The sequence below is a fragment of the Helicoverpa armigera genome, chromosome 20 (assembly GCF_030705265.1).
Source record: "Helicoverpa armigera isolate CAAS_96S chromosome 20, ASM3070526v1, whole genome shotgun sequence".
Lineage (NCBI taxonomy): Eukaryota > Metazoa > Arthropoda > Insecta > Lepidoptera > Noctuidae > Helicoverpa > Helicoverpa armigera.
The window spans coordinates 2330108-2349724 of record NC_087139.1 but is presented as its reverse complement, the minus strand read 5'-3'; the positions used below and the strand labels follow the sequence as shown (position 1 = coordinate 2349724).

General features: G+C 35.2%; 1 protein-coding gene across 2 annotated transcripts in view; it reads left to right on the top strand.

The window, feature by feature from the left end:
* The window catches only part of LOC110379545 (uncharacterized protein), a 69380-nt gene that overhangs the window by 8279 nt on the left and 41484 nt on the right, over window positions 1-19617 (top strand). For both annotated transcript variants that reach the window (XM_064039839.1, XM_064039838.1), the window contains exons 3-4: window positions 12108-12155; window positions 14978-15051. In XM_064039839.1, coding sequence (XP_063895909.1) covers window positions 12108-12155; window positions 14978-15051 — 122 coding nt within the window. The remainder of the gene's footprint in view (window positions 1-12107; window positions 12156-14977; window positions 15052-19617) is intronic.

Genomic DNA, 19617 nt, shown 5'->3' with positions numbered 1-19617 from the left:
ATTTGTGACTGTTTATTACAATTTTACTGTTAATGATTGTGAAGTATTTGGATTTTGTCAGAATTTTTTAACTAAAGAGGGTTCATGTATACAAAAAGTTTGAGAAACACAGCTCTAGTCTACTGTTGGCACTATTTGTATTGTAGCTATGCTTAAGGCTTGTACTACACATGTATACAGTTGGAATTCTGCCATCAAAACATGTGAGCCTTCCGAATAGGAACTATGGTTTGTCGCGTTTTATTCTATTCATAGTGAATAATGGCGTCAGTAGTTACACCAACTGATCTCGAATATCTAGGTTATATTTTGACCTTTATGAAAGATTTTTTTGAAATGACCTACATATTGAATTTATGGATAAACTGGGTTTTTTGTAGAAGCTTCAATATTCATGACAAAAATCTCATTGGTCACTTGATCAATATTTTGTTACTTGTATTCGTAACCGCGACCTTCATTTCGTTAAGCATTTGCACAAAGTCAAGCTTTATACAATGCATTGATTCTTCTACAAAGGAAATAAGATCTTATGTAACATGAGTTAGGAACGTTAAAAAATTATAATCAGTAGCCCATCGCTCTATCCTAATTTATTTACCATAGAAGCATAATGTATATTGTCACCAACAGTATATACGTCTTTGCGACCCTTTCATCTCAGTATCTTCTCTATCCTGTCATATCTATCATCTTTTGTAGCACCCATCAATCATTTCTCGATCTCCTTCCACCAATGTACTTATATGCTTATATGCCAGCAATTTCACCCAAGACTCTAAAGAACTACTTCCCGCATCGTGATAAAAAAAACCTATGTTTTAAATTAGATGTTTTAATCTTCAATAATACTCTGTCGTCCATAATTTAACATTTCATCATCGCATCATCATCAGCTTTTTTATCGTCCCTCTTTTAGGCACAGGTCTAATCTAATAGGTTTGTTAGTATTTCACTTTTATTGTTATAATATTAACTTCAAGAACCGAATAAAATATCTAGCCAATGTAAGCTGTCCTTCACAGACACATATATTCTACATACATCCTCACTAACGTGTCTTGTTCAACAGCCATTTACACTAACACTAAGAGCGGTAATGTCGTTACATCAGCATGATTAAATTTGTCAAACACTGTCCTCGTTTAGTACGAACTTTAATGTCCTTTGGTCACATTTTAATGGGTTTCGGGCTAAATTCTTAAGTGGCAAAAATGTGAGGTGACCCTTATGACAAGGGTCCTTTATCTACGCTTTGTTCGGTGAAACCAGTGTTTAAGGTTATAAATCAGTGTTTAGTTTTGAAAAATGATTATAAGGATGTCAAAATAATACTGTTTTAGTTAGTTTAAAAGTACGTTTATTATTTCGTCTATAACATGTAAAAATGTAAAAAAAAACAAAATTGCGGTCTTTTTTTTGTCGTTCTATAGTTTATTTTTTAACCGTCTTCCCAAAAAGTTATATTAGTTATTATTTAGCGCAGTCATTTAATAATAATATTTTTTTACTAGTTACAAATACATAATGCATGTCTACAAAAGTGGAGTGCTTTCATCATTTTATGTGGCCGACCTTGCAGTGATATTTTATTGTCATACATCATGCATAAGTTGGATAAGTCCCTTCCTGCTCGGAAACGTTCGGGAAACTTCGGCAGTTTTCGGAAACAATGATCGTCAGCGCTTCTTAATTTGTTTGTGCTCCTATCGTTGCCATTTTCGTTGGAAATCGGATGATCGTATATTATCTACTATCTTTATTTACCAAAAAAAATAGTAGCCAATATCAATCTTAATGCCTTTTCTTTCGGCCTGTATCTACGCTTTGCAATTTCAAAATTTGTGTGTCAGAATGCCCAAGCATTTTACATTTCAAATTATGAATACGAAATAAAATTCGAATACAAAGGTCCGTTTTTGGAAAAAGTTTCTTTTACGTTTTATTCTGCGGCCCTTTGTGAAATTAATAATGTCATAAATGCAGTTCTGTACAACAATAATAGCCTTTATTTTCTGTGAAATCGTTGCTCTTTCTCTAATATTTACGAGCACAAACCGAAAGCATAAACTAGATTATAAATCTATTACAATATCGTCGTCCTCCAACCACTGAGGTCGTTGACCCAGCTGCATAGAGCACGTTTCGCTTGATTTATTTTAAAGCAAAAACAGCGCTTTTTTGTTAAAACAGCCAGTTTTGCCAGCGCTGCACATTTCTTAGTTATAATGAGCGCATTTGTAACTCTGCGCTTTATAAATGACACGTTTACGTATGGCTTGGTTGTTCGAGGTTTTAAAAGGATAAACGTAGCTTGTGGGTACAGAAATGAATGTTGGGTATTTGTTATGGTTTTGTATTATAAAACCGATTTATCAGTCAGGTTTACTTAAAAACAAAGCAATGTTATTTTTATGTTTTGCTCCAACCAGAAACCTGCATAGTTAGGTAAGTTTAGGGCAGATTTGTGTACAATTACAATATCCATTCACAAGCTTTCATTGAAAAAAAAATGGTATTATGCAATGTCATACATGTGCACAAGTTGGTTTGTGTGTAATCACTCATCCAAGAGATAAAAGAAATTTAATATGCTGGACATGGAAGTCAATCGCTTTAAGGAAGTTTAATATACCTGACGGAAAATGCGTCGCGTATCGGTTGCGACACGCCAAAACAGATAAATATACGATAAGACATTCAATCATTCACACCTGACAGATAAGGCATTAGTGCGTCGATCATACATTTACAATACGCTCGACGCATTTTTCGTCTGTTATGAACGTTCCCTTACATTGCTATAAACAATAGAGCAGTTTTACGGCCAATATTTTACTCTTTATTCCAAGGATATCACGCCCATGGGAAGGCTTGTTCTAACCTTCTGAATACAGTCGATAATTTATTGTCTATACTGATGCATGTTAACTACTTTTGTATCTTGAGAAATGTAGAATATTGTGTTCCGGACGACTTTCAATCAATCACAAAGGCAAACCAGATATTATTACATATACAGATATATTCTGAGGGAATTGAGTAGTTGACTAAGTCTGAAAAATCCGTTATTATTTTGAGAATCATTTAATAAAGAATCAGCATGGCGATCCAACGAGGTAATGCTGCCAGCCTCTTGGGCACGCTCACAGTTGACAGCGATGGGGACGAATTTTTTGACGCTTTTTAGTTGTTTGTTTTACTAGGATAGTTTTTGATTTTTATTGTAAATATGTATTGTTAATATCTATGTAAATAAACACCCTCTATTTAATAAAGAATCTTAAAATAATATCACTTTCAAATTAAAATAATTGTTTTCATATTGTATGCCTTCAGCTTGATGCGAAAGTTTGACGTCATAGTTTACATTTTCATACAAACCGCATAGACAATAACTGTTTTTGACAGTTCAATAAAAGTATCGAATATGACTGGTTGTCAACTGCCGTATACCTTTCCGTGTATCCAAGGAGGCTCCAGGTATACGCCTGAAAGAGCTTTACGTGCTCTACAAGACAAGATGAAATCTTGATACTTAGGTGGCAAAGGTTGGTTGGCTTTGTACGAACCTCTGTGAGACGAGGTACTTAGCATATCTGTAAATCTGTGTGGGTGGTAATTAGCTCGATGCCTCTTATATGATTAAAGGAAGGACAGTAGAGTGTCGGGTGTCAGGAAAGACTCTCTTAGTACAATATTATAAAATATATTTGTTTACACTGTAGATAGGTAAACTTAAAAGTTGTGCAAAGCAATATTGTGAGTTAATCCTGTCAAGTGTCACCTGTCACTCGACAAGTGTGTTTGATTTCGTCAGCATGACCTTCAGAAAAAAGAATCCGAGTGCCCTAAATTCGATGCATTAATTCCTCTGTATAAAGAAATACACAAAAGCTCTTTTTACTTTAAAGTAATTAACAAACATTACCTATAAAATTTTCCTTATAGCTACAGGATGTTCTAATTCTAATCATCAATTACTCGAAGAAATTCAAAACATACGGGTTTTTTTACCCAAAAGCAAGCATCAAATTATTATTCTTCTTATACCTATATTGTATTTTTTAAAGATTATTCCACATTTACAACACACATTTACGCCAAGGAACCTTTTCCTATATTCTCCTAACAATGTTCAAGGTACATACCTATGAGGAAATGCACCCGCCGCGCCGGTGTAGGTATATCAAAAGGATCATGAATGTGGAAGCAGTGAGCGCGTGTAAGAATTGTCACGTGACGCTCAGGGTCACTGCTTCAAGTGAGGATCCTTGTTGGAGCAAAAGGAATTAAATTCATGATATTTCAAATATGTTTGTCGCTGCTTACGTTTTCTTTATAAGTTTTGGCCGAGAGGTGGGGAGAATATTATTACAGAATAATTTTTGGACACCATTTTACTGATTCAGAGATTCAGTTTGATGGTTCCGATCTAAGATTGATGATTTGGGCGGAAGACTACATTAACCAAAACTGTTTTCACTTCATGATGCCTATGTCAATTCAGCTAGTCAGTCACACTAATTGCCAAAGTTTCATAGTTTATATCTAAATTATTCTTAAAATATTTATTAAACAACTTCTACAATAACAACGAATCAATATGTACATAATAAACATCACTAAATTGTTTAACTTTTCCGGATGATTTCCTAAATATCTCATCTGGTTTCCGCAGATAATCTTAGCAAAACCCAAACAGAATTAGAATCCAAGAGCTTTAATTTCCGAGTTTATTTTCGGACTACATTCGGCGCTAATGTAACACAATTACCAGTGATTTACAGGCAGGTAAGTTAACACACAATCTAGAAATTACTTCGCAATTCCGATGCTCCGTGTAATGGGTAGTAAATTAACAAAGATAAATAAAAGTCAATTTTAATGATACACTCGCATCACCGCCATTTCAGTTAATCGCTCGACTAATGATCATGTCACAAATCAGCTGGTGAAATTGGTGCCTTACCTCCTGGCTCCAGGTGTCAGAGGGGCGGGCCACGGGGTGGGGGGACCCGCCGGCCCCGCGAGAGCGAACCCAACCATTCATAAAACTAAGCTCGATCGATATAAAACGTCTTACCTACCCTGAAATGTCACTCGGAATTACTATAACGGCCGCGCCGCGTTCATTGCTTGGTCAACGCACTCCCTCCGGTTATAAGACGGCAATAAACACGCAATGGACTGTGAACATGGCCTTAACGTGCCGTCTGAGCGAGGGAGACGTGTTTTAGGTACACTCATACTTTCTCAAGCTCCTAAAGTACGTCGCGAGATTTAGTTGTGATTGGATTGGTCGGTTGGTTTAGTGAGTTCTTCGACTAGTCTGGCGGGCTGTATGCTCAGCCAATTAAGTTGGGGATGAACGGAGACAAAGAGAGCTCCATAAAGACAGATATTTAGATAACTGGGGTATATCGAGTCTTTACCAAAGCTTTTTCTTTTAGTTTCAATTCAATTTTCTTTATTGAAATTTCGTCTGATATTAGTTTAATAACGCTGTAATGGTTTCACCGCAAGGCATCGTCTCGTGATCAATCGAAAATATTTTATGAGATTCATTGACTTTATAAAGGCAATATGTAAGCCTTTTTATATAAGCGTTTTTTATATTATATAACTTACCTTAAAAGTGTCAAGAACGAGAGTCTTGTCTTACTTAATAAGTCATCTGAATTTTCCCAAGCCACACACTTTCCTAGTTTGGCCGTTGCACCAACCGCAGCCAAAATAGAAAAAATCGAAACACACTGTCTGGCAGTCTGCTTGAAGGGCAAACTTTATAATAAGTTGTGTTTACGAGGTCCAACTCAGTAGGAAATTCCTTTCATAACACCCTTTAGACTTCCTCTTCAATCTTCTTCTTGCAATCAAACTTATATTTTTGTGGCCCACTATTTCGAGCATTGAAGTCCTTGGCAATTACACTAGGTATAGAAAAGAGTTCAAAACTTTTTCGAAATCGTAATGTATGCATCCCTCATCAAGTTATCGTGTTTATTCAAGCCGTCTAAGTGACAGTTATCCGCGTCAAGTAAACAGAAAGTTGCTGCCGTCTGCTTTCGCGAGATAACGACTGGCTCTTTCCAAACTCTTTTGTGATGGTAATGAATACCCCTTGAGGAATCATTTTTAGAGATCCATTTTAGATGAAAGGCTTAACGCGATAAGGTGGTCGTGAATTAAGATTTTTTCACGGGATTTCTGTAAGCTGTTTTGACAGCCGTGGTTAAGTTGGGTCGGGTTTTGTAAGTTGCATCTTGTAGGTGTAGCTTTTTAAGAAAACTCGATTTGAAAGGAAAATAGAAGACTCATATTGCACGATTCGTTTTCCATTCGCCACAGTATCTATACAGAATGTCTGAGCCTTTATTATAAGCAAAATATGTTCCGAAAACTAAACATAACATAAATCCTACATATAGTTCAGTTAGATCCATCCTAAACAAAGAAATAGATCGATCAATGTAGGGAACTAATTTTATCGTACATGTTCGGGCTTGCCTGGTTACGGTACACGGCTGGATTTGGCCGCAGACACAAATAACATGCTTATTGATAGTTCAGCTTACGTTACGTCATTTTAGCACGACTGTGGTACTTCTAGGGATGGGTAGTGGTATCTAAAAAGTTAATGTGTTGATGTTTTTGTGATATTACATGTATTTTTTGTCTTATCAAAAAGTTACAATATATTATAGTTTAATTTCCTAAATAAATATTGTATAATGGCCGAAATCAAATGCGCCAAAAACACTGCGATATTTCAATTTATCTAAGTAACTTCGAAGATGGCCTTTAAAGGGCTATACAGAGTCTAATTATCTATTCACTGATCTCCAAATAAATTGAGCAATATTCAGTAAAAAGGTAGAAAATATTTAAGAGAAAACCTATCGTTTCAAATACAGGTCCCAATAGGTTCGTGAAAATGCCGGGAAAATCATCCCGGCAGACAGGGCCGGGTAAATAAATATTAGCATAAATCCAATATCAGGCCGTTTGTCCCCCGGACACCTGGTTGCAAGTTTTATAAAATTACTGACGCCTCGACATCGTTGGAAAACTCCATCGAATTTTCTTTTGAATTCATTTTCCTGATCGCCCTTCAATTGTTTTCGGATCTCTTTTTAATATCGCTCTGTTTAATATAAGTTTTATTGGTTTTTGGAAACAGATTTTGGGAATAATTAATATGTTATTAGTTTAGGTGTTTCGGTTTTTGCGGTATTGTTTTTGTGTTGAATGTCACACTTTGCATTAATATTAAAGTGATGTAGACACAAGTGATAATTCAAGGCCTTTTAACGATAATATACGTAATGCAATCTTACAAAATTTCAATTGTTTTGAGATAGATTTCCTAGTTAAATGTAGTCTTACAGGGAATATGCCTATGAGTTATTATTCCTATTACATAAAGTGTTACAAATAATGTATTTATGAAGGCCTGGCAGGATATTTATAGATGAAAGTTGCGTAAAGAAACACACATGTAATTGTAACCACTCATAAAAACGGTGACAGAATATTGTAACTGTATATGGTGACAGAATTACCGGTAATACAATATTTATGAAAATAATGTTGCCCATGCGTAACGTATTAGAAGATGCCAACATACAAACATGTAGGAGGTACACCTTTATAACATTAGCATAAAATTATTCATCACAAAGTGGTCATTCGACTTACCACGGGTATCTCCACCGGTGCGCTTCACTGAAGATCCCGGACCCCGGAGTCCGGACTCCGGGATTGTGACGTCACAGCCCCTTGATGAGCGCACACTCGATTGGACAGCGATCTGGCTCTTTGCCTTTTCAAGGACAAGGGAGGTTTCCACTTGAGAAAACGATATTGCTAATGGTAATATTTTAACAATCGAGTAGGTAAAGTGATAATTTTCTTAAAGTTTCTGTCTTTGTGAGTTGAGAAGTGTGTTATATTTTACACTAACATACTTAAGAGATAAATGACTGATTTAATAAAGTTGAAATTACGCAAGCTATTAGGTAGGTACTTATTTTTTTCAACAATTTACTTTGAACAAGTGAAACAGAAACAGTAGTATTTATGTTGCAAAATGAACTGAAATTGTTGAGTTTTATTGCAAATGAATGTTAGGTATGATTCAAATTCTAAGCTATCAAAAAACAGGTAAACAAACATAAAACCAGAAAAACAAATAAAACTGCCTAAAACCAACTATTTGTATAACAAAAATAAGAAGTTGATTTAGTCGTATTTTTCCTTTATCCGTGCCAGAAGCTTTTTTAGGTGTAAGCCGGGATTGGGGATTTGAAACTGATTTCAAGTGTTACGCACAAATATTGTGTGAGGGAAAATATCCCTTAGGCCGGGGAAAAATATACTTTATTAGTAATTTGGGGGCCGGGTCAGTGTGAGGATAAAATATAGCTTTGTAGCTATATCAGGGGAATAATGGTTCCTTTGTGTATTTTATGGAGTTTATGGAATGATAAATAATACTGTTTTATTTTGTTGTGGAGGGATTATCAGCTTTTTTATTGTTCCTGATGTCATTGAACGTATTTCTCAGTTGTTAAGGGTAGCAGAAATGTTTGACAACTAGTCTTACCAAGGGTTTTTGGGCTGTCCAGGTAACTGGTTTGAGGAGGCCAGATAGGCAGTCGCTCCTTGTAAAACACTGGTACTCAGTTGCATCCCGTTAGACTGGAAGCCGACCCCAACGTAGTTGGGAAAAGGCTGGGCATATGATGCAGGTCACAGGCCTCTTCTCATACAGAGAAGGAATGGGCGTTAATCACCATGCTTGCTCAAGGCAGACTTCTCAAGTTGTTTAGTGTTCTGCTTTAGGTGTGCTAAAAAGAAACTTACATATTTAGATGCGTTTGTAGCGAAGAACTTAGTTACAACCAATTTTCTTAAAGGATAGGTATATAAGGAATATGGTTCATTCAAATATCTTTTTTTCATTTCGTTCAATTATATCGTTCATTCACCAGCTGTGTTGACGTCACTACTGAAACTTGAGAGTTGCTAACGGAGAAAATGTTTTTTGTAATTACCGCAGAAATATAAGAGCTATTTGTTTGAAATAAATATTTTTAGCTATTATACTTTTGCAGATTGTATTCAGGTAGATTGGATTTTTTTATAAAAACAAAAGGTCATTTCCAAGACATTGAACCATGAACAAAATGATAACTTAATCATTCATCGACATTGATATAATACCGAGGATTTTTTTTGTTTGTGGTGGCTCTAAGACTAATGGAAGTTCTAAAATTTTGGAAAGCTTCACTCTTCCCGAGTAACATAGTTTCCACGGGACGCGGGTAAAACCACGGGAAAACGTCTAGCAAAATGTAACTTTAATCATAAATACTTCATAGGATACGTCACGACATTTGTAACCCTCAGAGGAAATTGTCGGTCAGGTGTCACCTTTAAATAAATTAGCTAAATTCCACAAATGTAACATCATGTACCTTTCTGTACCTTTTGCATCTTTTATTAGCTACAGCTGGATTTATTTTCGGTTTCAGCGTTTGATGTACACTCGCGTGCAAACTTTGTGATAGATGTCTGTGTTGCTGTCTTGTTTTTTCTGTAATTCAGTGTAATGCGTGTGTGTAGCTATTATCTTAATGGAATGGAATAATTTAAGTAGAAGTTCCAAGCGCAGAATATAGTGTATTATAAAAGTTTGAAATATAATGCAGTGTTTTACTTTTTTCATGAAAGTTACATGTTTTAAATGGAATATACAATTATGTAAAAAAAGCTCAAGATATGATTCAAAAATTCTAGCCTAACCTAGCATTTTTCTCAACTATGTTGGGATCGGTTTCCAATCCAACCAGATGCAGCTGAGTACCAGTGTTTTACAAGGAGCGACTGCTCTATCTGACCTCCTGAACCCAGTTACCCGGGCAACCCAACATCACTAGGTAAGACAGGCCATGGCTGGAAAATCTTATTAATATGATTTAAAAATCTGTCGAAAGAAATTCTTCCATTCAGAACTGCGCAAAAAAAATCTACGTAGGTAATATTTTTCCAAGGCAACATTTAAAAGAATTACACAATATATATTAGCCGTAACAATGATGGATCATGGTTCTGATTAGTCGCTCGTCGGTATAAAGGTACCTCCACACGGTCCAGTCGCTGCGTCGCGAGACCGCGCCGGTATTTCCCCAAGGGGTGATTAGATGCCTTTTTATTTTTTCGGTTTGTTGTAAAATATGATTATTTTTTTGGTATTTTTTCTTTTTCTGGTTGACAGGTTTTATAAGGTCAGATTATATGAATGAATACTGGATACAATGAATACTGTTGTACCCTGAAAACATTGGATTGTCATTTTGTCTCTGTTTTTTTTCTGTCTGTTGATCATATTTTTTTATGAAAAAGGTCCACAACAATCTTTGGTTCCACAGTTCAACCTATATCTATGCTTAATTTGATCTGAAGTGGTTCAGCCGTTTTAGAATGAGAGCGTAGTAAACGCACAAATTCACTTGCTCACTCATAGTACGCTCTTTATTACAACTTGATAGGTTTCGATGCATTCAATTTGTGTATCACAAAAGGGTCATTATGAAGTAATTTTCATTTAAATCCAATTAAAATCATCAGAATCAATTATATCGTTCGCGTTCTCTGAATCTCAAGCTGTATTCAGAGGCGCGATGCAAAATTAATTTGTTTATTTCACTCATCAATATGAAAATGGTTTATTCATTCATTTCATATTTCTGTAGACGTTCATTTAGATTTGTTAAACGTAATATTGAAGTCGTAATATAAAGCTAGAAAATGTGGTATGTGTCCGTACTTTAACCAATCTCTTTTTACCAACTTTTATCAACCTGTGAATCGAAGTCCGAACTTAAAGTTGCTTTGGAAAAACGACGCCATGTGTATAACTAAGTAAAAAGTTATAAAAAAACATTTCAAAATGAAAAAAAAAAATACCAGTTTTAATTTTGTTTTCCAAATAGGTAGATATAGCTTAGCTAAAAAAAAACCTTTAATATAAAGAATAGGAATAGCAGATGTTTTGCCCTTTCATCCTATTATAATGTTTTTGCATCGAGATCAGGCGCTCGGGCGTGTAATATCGTCGGACCGCATGTCGACCGATTCTACATATTATTGAAAATATTAATTTACGTAAAAATGTATTGAGTTTGGTTCATACAAGGTAACCTTAAAGTGTAGGACTAAAGAATAGCAAAGCTAGATATAACATAGTCTAAAAAAATTTTGACAAATTTTCAAAACGAGCCTGGGTACCTAAGTGTTATCTCTGATCATCTGTTAATATAAAGTTATCTTTACCATTTTTAAAGAAACAAACGTAATGTTTTTTTTTATTATTATTGCTATACTTAATTACATCTTTATGTAACGCCTCTTTTCATACAAATAAATAATAAGCGTTAGTCACCACACTGGCTTGCATAGAAATGTCCATAAAACAATCTAAACACAATGTCAACGTGAAATTATAATCACCTGCCTATCTATTGATTACAATTTTGCAACGAAGTTGTAAACATATTACTTATTCACCACGCACTAAATTCGCCAACCATGTGAAGTTACTCTAATATTATTGCGTATTCGAGTCACGGCGGGCTCGGTTCGTCTCGTCGGAACTTTCCTGTTTACCTCAAATAACAGCTATTGTTAATATTCCCAGTTCGCAGCTACTTTTAAATTTCGCTTTCATTTGGTCGGCGTGTTTGTTTGTTTGTTTGTTCGTATTTCTGATGATGTGTAGTTTTTTCTGTGATGTTTTTAAATCAGTCATGCGATTTTTTTGCCGTTTGAGTAGGGTGTTTTGTTTTAACAGCTTTGATGTTGTGATTGGTTTAATAAGAACGACTTTTTAGCAAATCATTTAGTAGGTACCTATATTTGTTATAATTATGCACATTTTATTTACAAAAGACATAGAATCTTGGACTTACCGCCTTTGGTGTTTCCTTACCAGTAAACCTTTGGTTGGAGAGGAAATTTACATGAAAAATATAGAATTCAACCGTCGCTTAGAAGCTCAAATGATATAAACCTATGAGTTAAATCAATATTATTTGTTACAGAACACGGCGCTACGCAAATCAAAGGCGGCTACATGCTGCGGTATAAACGTAAGTATAAAAACATCCACAACGTTTACTTACTCTTTAGCAATGCACTTTATCGGCATAGATATGATCTTCTTCTTCCTCCTGTCCTGTTCCTATATGATATTGACGATTAACGGGATATTTTTAAAGTCTCACCACAAAGTCAGGATAGTTTATATACCTATTAGAATATTTGTTATATCATATTTATAGGTGTGCTGTTACAATTCGCTATGATATTGTACTTAAACCTTTTTTTTGTGGACTTTGTTTTCAAATGTCTCCACAAATAAACTTTACCCAATAAAAAACAAGAGGTCAATAAACTCCCCCACAAAATCTAAGAAAACCCCAAAAAAGGGAAAAACCACCCTGTTTTTCGTTTGTTGGGCCGTAACAACTTGTTTATAGTGATCTCGTAAAACTCTGGTCTATAAAAACATCGTCACTCAATGATTTTCGAAGCCCAGTCAATAATGTTGTTGAATGTAGGTGACGTAAAACGAATTGTAGGGCTGGTACGAGTTACAGTTGATTTTCTAAGTAAGCTACATGAAAATGGGCTGCGGGTTGTTCGAAAGAGATACCGCGGCTCTGGTACATAAAAGGTCTATGACGGAACACGACGGTTTTTAGTCAGTAAGAGTCTGACACTCCCTCTCCGCTGCTAACCCACAGCGGAAGGGGTCATTTGATGACTTTTGACGTCGTAAAAAAAAAGAGAGAAAAAAAAGCTACATGAAAATGATCGTAATTTTCTCTTTAAATAAATTGACGAAAGTGTAAGTAAGAAGTTGACGTAAGCAAGAATATTATGAATTTGAGATTTCACAAGAAAACGGTACATTATCTACTTATATTACCTCTATACAGCTAAAGAGTTTATTTGTTGGCTTGAACGCACTAATCCTAGAAACTAAACTACTGATTTAGGTTGAAAAAATATTTCAGTATAAGATAGCCTGTTTATCGAAGAAGGTACATACTTTTTTTTCGGTGAAAGTTGAAGTAGTTTCCACGGTACGCGGGCGTAGGTGGGCGTAGCAACTGCTAAAATTAAAGATAAAAATTAATAAAATACTTCAACGTACAAGGCTATCATGTCATATCAAATGACTTTATTTTTCTACTATTTATATATACTAAGAATAAGTATGCAGACAAAAAAAAACATAAAAAAATAACATGCAAAGCTTATTACTACGTCCCCAAGTAAAATCGAACCCTTGACTTATTACTTAATGACCGTTCAAAATTGTCGTTCAACCCTACTTTTAGGGTTAATTCTCATTCGTTCATAAAGCGAAGTTTCTTTACGACACTTCGTAAGGGTATATGAACTGTGATGGCGGAGTTGTAACTCAAGTTTTATGGTGAAGAGATGAATGAGAGAATCTAGTTAAGTGAGCCTTTGAAAATATACAGTTTGGTTATTGATTTTTATGTAAGACTTGTATTTTTTTGTAATCGTGTTTAATCGACCATGTAAAGCTGTATCTTTGATATTTTATTTATTGGGAAAACAAACAATTATGCAATAAAATCTTACAGCTAAGTTTAAATATAAAATAATTAAAGCACAATTCACTCCTATATCTTACTGAATAAATGAATTTTTGATTTGTATTCTGTTTTCATCTTTCGTATTTATGTAATTGAGATTTTTGTCCTACGCTCCAATAAGGGTACCTACAAGAAATAGCATGTATGCGTTGTCAGAACCAACTACTTAGAATCATCATAAGTTCAGTCATAGGACATCGAGTGCTGATCATAGGCCTCCCTATTTGATTTCGTTAGAAGCGGCCTCCGACCAGATTTCCTCGACCATCGAGATTGTGCTTGTAACTGCCAAAACTCATACAAATAAATATAAAAACTGTGTCTATATTATACCAAGAACATAAAAACACAGCTCCCAAGTATTGACTTACGTTCCCCCATTTACACTGTCTGGCGCGAAAACTGCTGATGCGAGTAAAAACGCCAGCTCGCCAGCCAGTAACTTGACTACTAAGTAGCTCCATGGAGATATGATTAAACCTCCTTCGTGTGACAGAGATGGAAGATGGAGGGAAAGAGCACGAGAATACAGCTGACGTCAGTTTGAGACAAGAGAGTTGGAGCATACTGCCAACTTTTTGTCGGCCGATAGTTGGTTTGGGCTTATAAATCAGTATGGAGATGGATGGTAGATGGTAGAATGAACATTATAGCGATCAGATATTTAGTTAGCATCAGACTAGTTGAAAATTTTGATTGAATTCAAGATTTTCTTCAAAAAAATGTTGCCAACCATTGGGTCGACTATCGGCCGACTAAAAGTTTGTAGTGTGCGGTTACTCTTAGTATGCGCATTCGATTCTCTATGCACAAGTTTTGAGATAGTTTGAATTGCTCTATTTAATGACTAGACTAGCAGAGGAGGGTTAAATTTAAGCTATTCCAGCTGTAGTAATGTTAATGAGGAGTATATGGAGCCGTATGAATAGATCCTTAATTAACATCATAAATTGGAAAGGTACTCTCATCTGTCTATCTGGCTCGCATTCAGGCTAATACTACTGAACCACTGAACTGACTTAAATAAAATTTAGTACACAGATAGTTTAGAGCCTCAAAAAGTACATAGAACATTTTATGAGGGTACGAGAAGTAGATTGATTTGGTACTTTATGGTGCTGGTTAAAAAGTATTCAGTAGAAAAATACAGCTTAAACATACATGAAAAACCATACAAATAGTTGAAATTTGCAGCCTTTGAGCTGAAATACAAAAGCTTATGAAACTGTTTACCTGTTTTCGTACAAACAGACAAATAATGTCACACGTGTTTGTTGCAGGGAAATATCTATGGAACTCCTGGTCGGAAGAGTGGGTGGTCCTGTATGATGACTCCACCATGGCTTGGTTTAAGGTAAGCAGAAGAAAGTTGGTGATTTCTTCTTAAGGTGTACCTACGTCGGCTAACCTCGTCATCATAATACATAGAATGGACATGATTGTCAAACTTTTTCTTGAACTTCATTTTTATTTGCAAGTAAATCTTACTTTCTACATGTGAAAGTAAGTAACTCTGTTCTAATTGCTTTCAGGCCAAAACTGTTGAACCGATTTAAATGACATTTAGTACATAGATAGTCTAGAGCCTAAAAAATAACATAGGCTGATTCGTACCTTTGTGCGGGAAGTAGTTTAGCAACGAAACACGGGTGAAACCGCAAGAAACCGCTAGTAATTCTGGTACAATATCACAGTCTAACTCAATATACCTCTCTATTTTATGTACAACTTACAGCAACTTTCTATTTGTTGATTAAGAAACTTGCCGAGTGTAATCGGTCTCGGTATTTACGACGTTGTTCGATATGTGTGAGTGTGAATGTGTTGGTCTGTTTGACAAGCGAAAAGCGGAGAGCATACTTTTTCTTGTTATCGAGTGAGCTGCACGTTTCCTAACAAGCTCTAAGGTTAACGTTCTCTCAAATAATCTTGACGGCCTCTGACGTGAAATTATAACAACCAGTAGGAGTAGCATTCCGGGACGCCGGTTTTACGTGCCCGCTCAGGCATTGAAAATAATAAGCAGTTATGTAGCTTATATAATTTTTTATTTTGACTTTAATTTTTACTTTTTATTCTGGTGTGAGAACTCAGAGAATAATCGTCTGTCTTACTGCGATTTTTCTCTGCGGAACTCATTCGCGCTATTAGAACGCTCTCACACTAGTGTATTTTTCAATCTGTTTTTACCCAGTATTGTTTAGATAGTTCGAGCGTTGGTATCAGGAGGCGCTATTAAGAAAGTACTTATTTAATGAAGCTGCCTCTCTCAACTTGCACCATACTAACCAGTATTGAGCAAGGGCCGATCCATTCACCTGTCGAGTTGGGTAACAATCAGGCGCCTTATCCAATTGTTTGCATCGCCTATTCTTCGATAAACTACCAACTTATGTTGTGTGCCAAACAGAAGGATCGATCAATTTGCTGTACCTACACATATGTTATACTTATGTTATTTATATGTTATTGATGTAAATCAAATGGTGAGAGAGAAGTGTTTGACGCGAATATAGAAAAAAAAGCCTGATTGTTACAAAAACTTTCAAACTATTTTCCAAAATCTGTGATCTACTTTTAAAGTATACAGATTGTATAAAGCCTGAGAAGGGATATATGCTACTTTATACCCTCGTTTGGGAATTATTTATGTCGATACGCGGGCGGAACCGCTCGAAACAGCTATAATATTTATATTTTCTGTCTCTTAAAACTCGGCGTAATTAGGTCCCCTGAAACACCATTCGTCAACCAGACCCCGAGACTTTAAGCTCATAAGCTTAATTTTCGCAGTAAATAATAAATTAAAACCGACAAAAACTTGAAGCGGAATCGTTAAATCCGCTTATGTACTCAAAGTTCAGAGTAAATAACTAAAGTTATTCAATACAATCGACCTTTAAACTTTCCAACAATAAGTATGAATATTAAAGGAGCGATTTTTTTACTACTACTAATATTTTTGCATGTTTCATATGGAGGCTTGTTAATAGCCACTCAATTAGACTGAATAGGTTTGCTGTTCGTGGCTTTTGCAAATCGACTTTAGACTTTATTATGTAATTACATATAGGTAAAAGTTAAACTTTTGGATTTCAACGACGTGCGACATACGCTTATTTGTACCTACGGATCCTTCCTTAGTAGAGAATATTCAATAATAATTTTATTTAATATTCTCTACTCAAATAAATATGCGTTATATAACAAAAATATCCCAAAATGCACACTATCGTCAACAGCGGATAAGTATTTCAATAAAATAAAACTTTTCGACATTATGCCGTCTCAGCGAACGTTGAAAGAATAGACTTACATTTCGAGCTCCAATGAAAACATAACCTTATTACCATAGTCATACAGTTTAATTTACACTAACGACTGTAACGCATAGTCCTTATTAAATATGGATTTCTTTATCTTCGTGTCGGGCGAAGTTTTTCGCCGAATTGACGATATACCTAAATAATATTAATAAAGAATCTTGTTTGTCGTCTGTGAGAAAAGTGCTGGTAACAACAAAATGTTACTGTTACTATAACAAGTAACAAATTCGACTTTCACGTAGAAATGTTACTGAGACTCCAATAGGAACTCGAAAGTTAGACAGAATTCTCCGAATAAGTGGCAAGTTGTAGTTGGATGTGTTTGTAATGAAGTTTTGTCTGTTAGTCATGTTTTGAGAAGTAGTATACATATAATATTATATTCAGCCTATGTCATCTTGTTTAATAATTGTTCAGGAAGTGGGATTTTTTAGCTCTCAGTATTCTTATTACCTGACTTCGAAAAAAGGAGAAGGTTTTCAATTCGCATGTTTGTATGTTACTTTCAATGTTACTGTTAGCAATCTGAGATAAAATAAAAATACTATATTATATAATAAAGCCCCATAAAAGCTAAAACTTTCAAACTACGACCAAGCCAAGTAGTTCCACCGTTTGTAAAAGGCGCAACCGTCTTCTGTTTTCTCGTAGAAACTGCAATATTATGAATTTGTGCGGTATTGTTGCATTTCCCTGCACTGCAGAGATTGCTTCCAAACAAACCTGGCTTTACTGTAACCCCGTTCTCCTTACGTTGAAATTGAAAGAATATTTCCTTTGAAGTCTAGTAGAAAGTCTTATATAGTTCGCATTATTGCGCGATTTCTTTATGTATGAAAGAAAAATTGTTCCGCGAAAAGTAGCTTCGCTGTGTTACTGAATGATAACGTTATAGGATAAAGTGTAATAGACTAAAGTCAAGCTGAGTCAGCACATCTTTTATAATGATGTGATTTTCGTAACATAATAATTTTAGTGTATGAAAACTTTATTCATTTAAACAAAGTTGCTCAATATAACAAGTCAGAACTTTAACAAAAAGTTTTTTTTTATGTTATTCTGGCTTCGTTATCTATGATCTACACGTGTAGAAAACACATAGACCTTGAACCTTGAACTCCTTACCCTTGAAAAACATCCACCCTCGGGACACAATATACATAGCCACCCAAAAATGAGGTCACTATCCCTCCATTGTCAAACCAGAGTAATTTGTATGTAAGTAGAAAATGTCGTCATCATTCTACCGACCTTACCCCAATATCGGCGACGGCTTACGACAGTTCGGGGGCTTACAAACGTCACTCAAATATGATAAAACGTTGCTACGATCGGCTCGTAGACGCGGCTACGAGCTACGCCGAGCGCTACGATGACGCCTACGACGCCGTAGGCCGGTTACGAAACGAAGTCGGAATATACTTAGGTTAGGTTACGACTTCGTAATTTAGATCTCTTTTTATGCGAATATATATTTTTCGATGCCTGTTTGTCAATGTTATTCTCGTAAAAGTTAAGTTATATTTGTTGGTGGGGATGTTTTCATTTATTTGTGACGCTAATAGGTGTCTTTATTGAGAGTCGAAGGTTGGGTATTTATGTTTATTTCAGAAGTTTTATGATAAATAATTTTGTTATGTTTTTTTTTTTATTTAAGTACACTTTCGCTTCGTATAAAATTTTCTAGTCCATTAGAGTTATGTGAAAGTTTATTGTAATTATAACTTTATATGTACGAGTCGTATTTACGCTGCATTTCATACAAATATATTTATAAGCATCGCCTACGCTATGCGTATGCTAAATACTTTCAGTTTGATTAATTTATCTCAAAATACTTTAACGTTATTTAACTAAGTTCTACTTAAAAGTATGTCTGTTAACATTGAGTAGCATTGCAGCATTAGACCGTTAGCTTTTTAAATAGCTAACAACCTCTGATAACCGTCTATACATTTTCAAAGACGTATTTTCTTCCTACCATCTCAGATTGAAAACGTTTTTGTATGTCATTATCTCTGAATACATAAATGTATGATTAACAGCGTTTTCTCCTCCCACGTGCAACTGCCAGCTCATCCGACATGCGAAGTACTTTATATGGTAATCTTGCACACAGTTTATTGGTTTACAAAACATTTTTCAAAAAACCATTCAGCTTTAGTAGTATATGGAAATATTGCTTAGAGAATATGGACTATTTTGGAATAATGTTTTAGTTTGAATGCGCTGATCTCAAGAACTACTTAGCTAGTTTGAAAAAAAAAACTTTCAGTGTTAGATAGTCCACTTTTTTAGGAAAGGCAAAGGCTAGATTTTTAACCGGCTGTGCAAAGTAGCTAGCTAGTTCTGGTGGAAGCTAGTATTGAATATAGATCGTATATGACCTACCCAGTGTTTGTGTTCATGTATCCTCATAGATATCGGATTATATTATGCATTCAAAAGTAAAATAGCTACTTCACTAAACATTGCCCCAGAAAATATTCGCCAAACACCATCCACTGCCGTTTATACCGCACAAACAAACAAAACCATTTTCAATAAACCGTCAATGTATAGGACAGTAAGAGAATTCCTCGCTTCATTCGCTT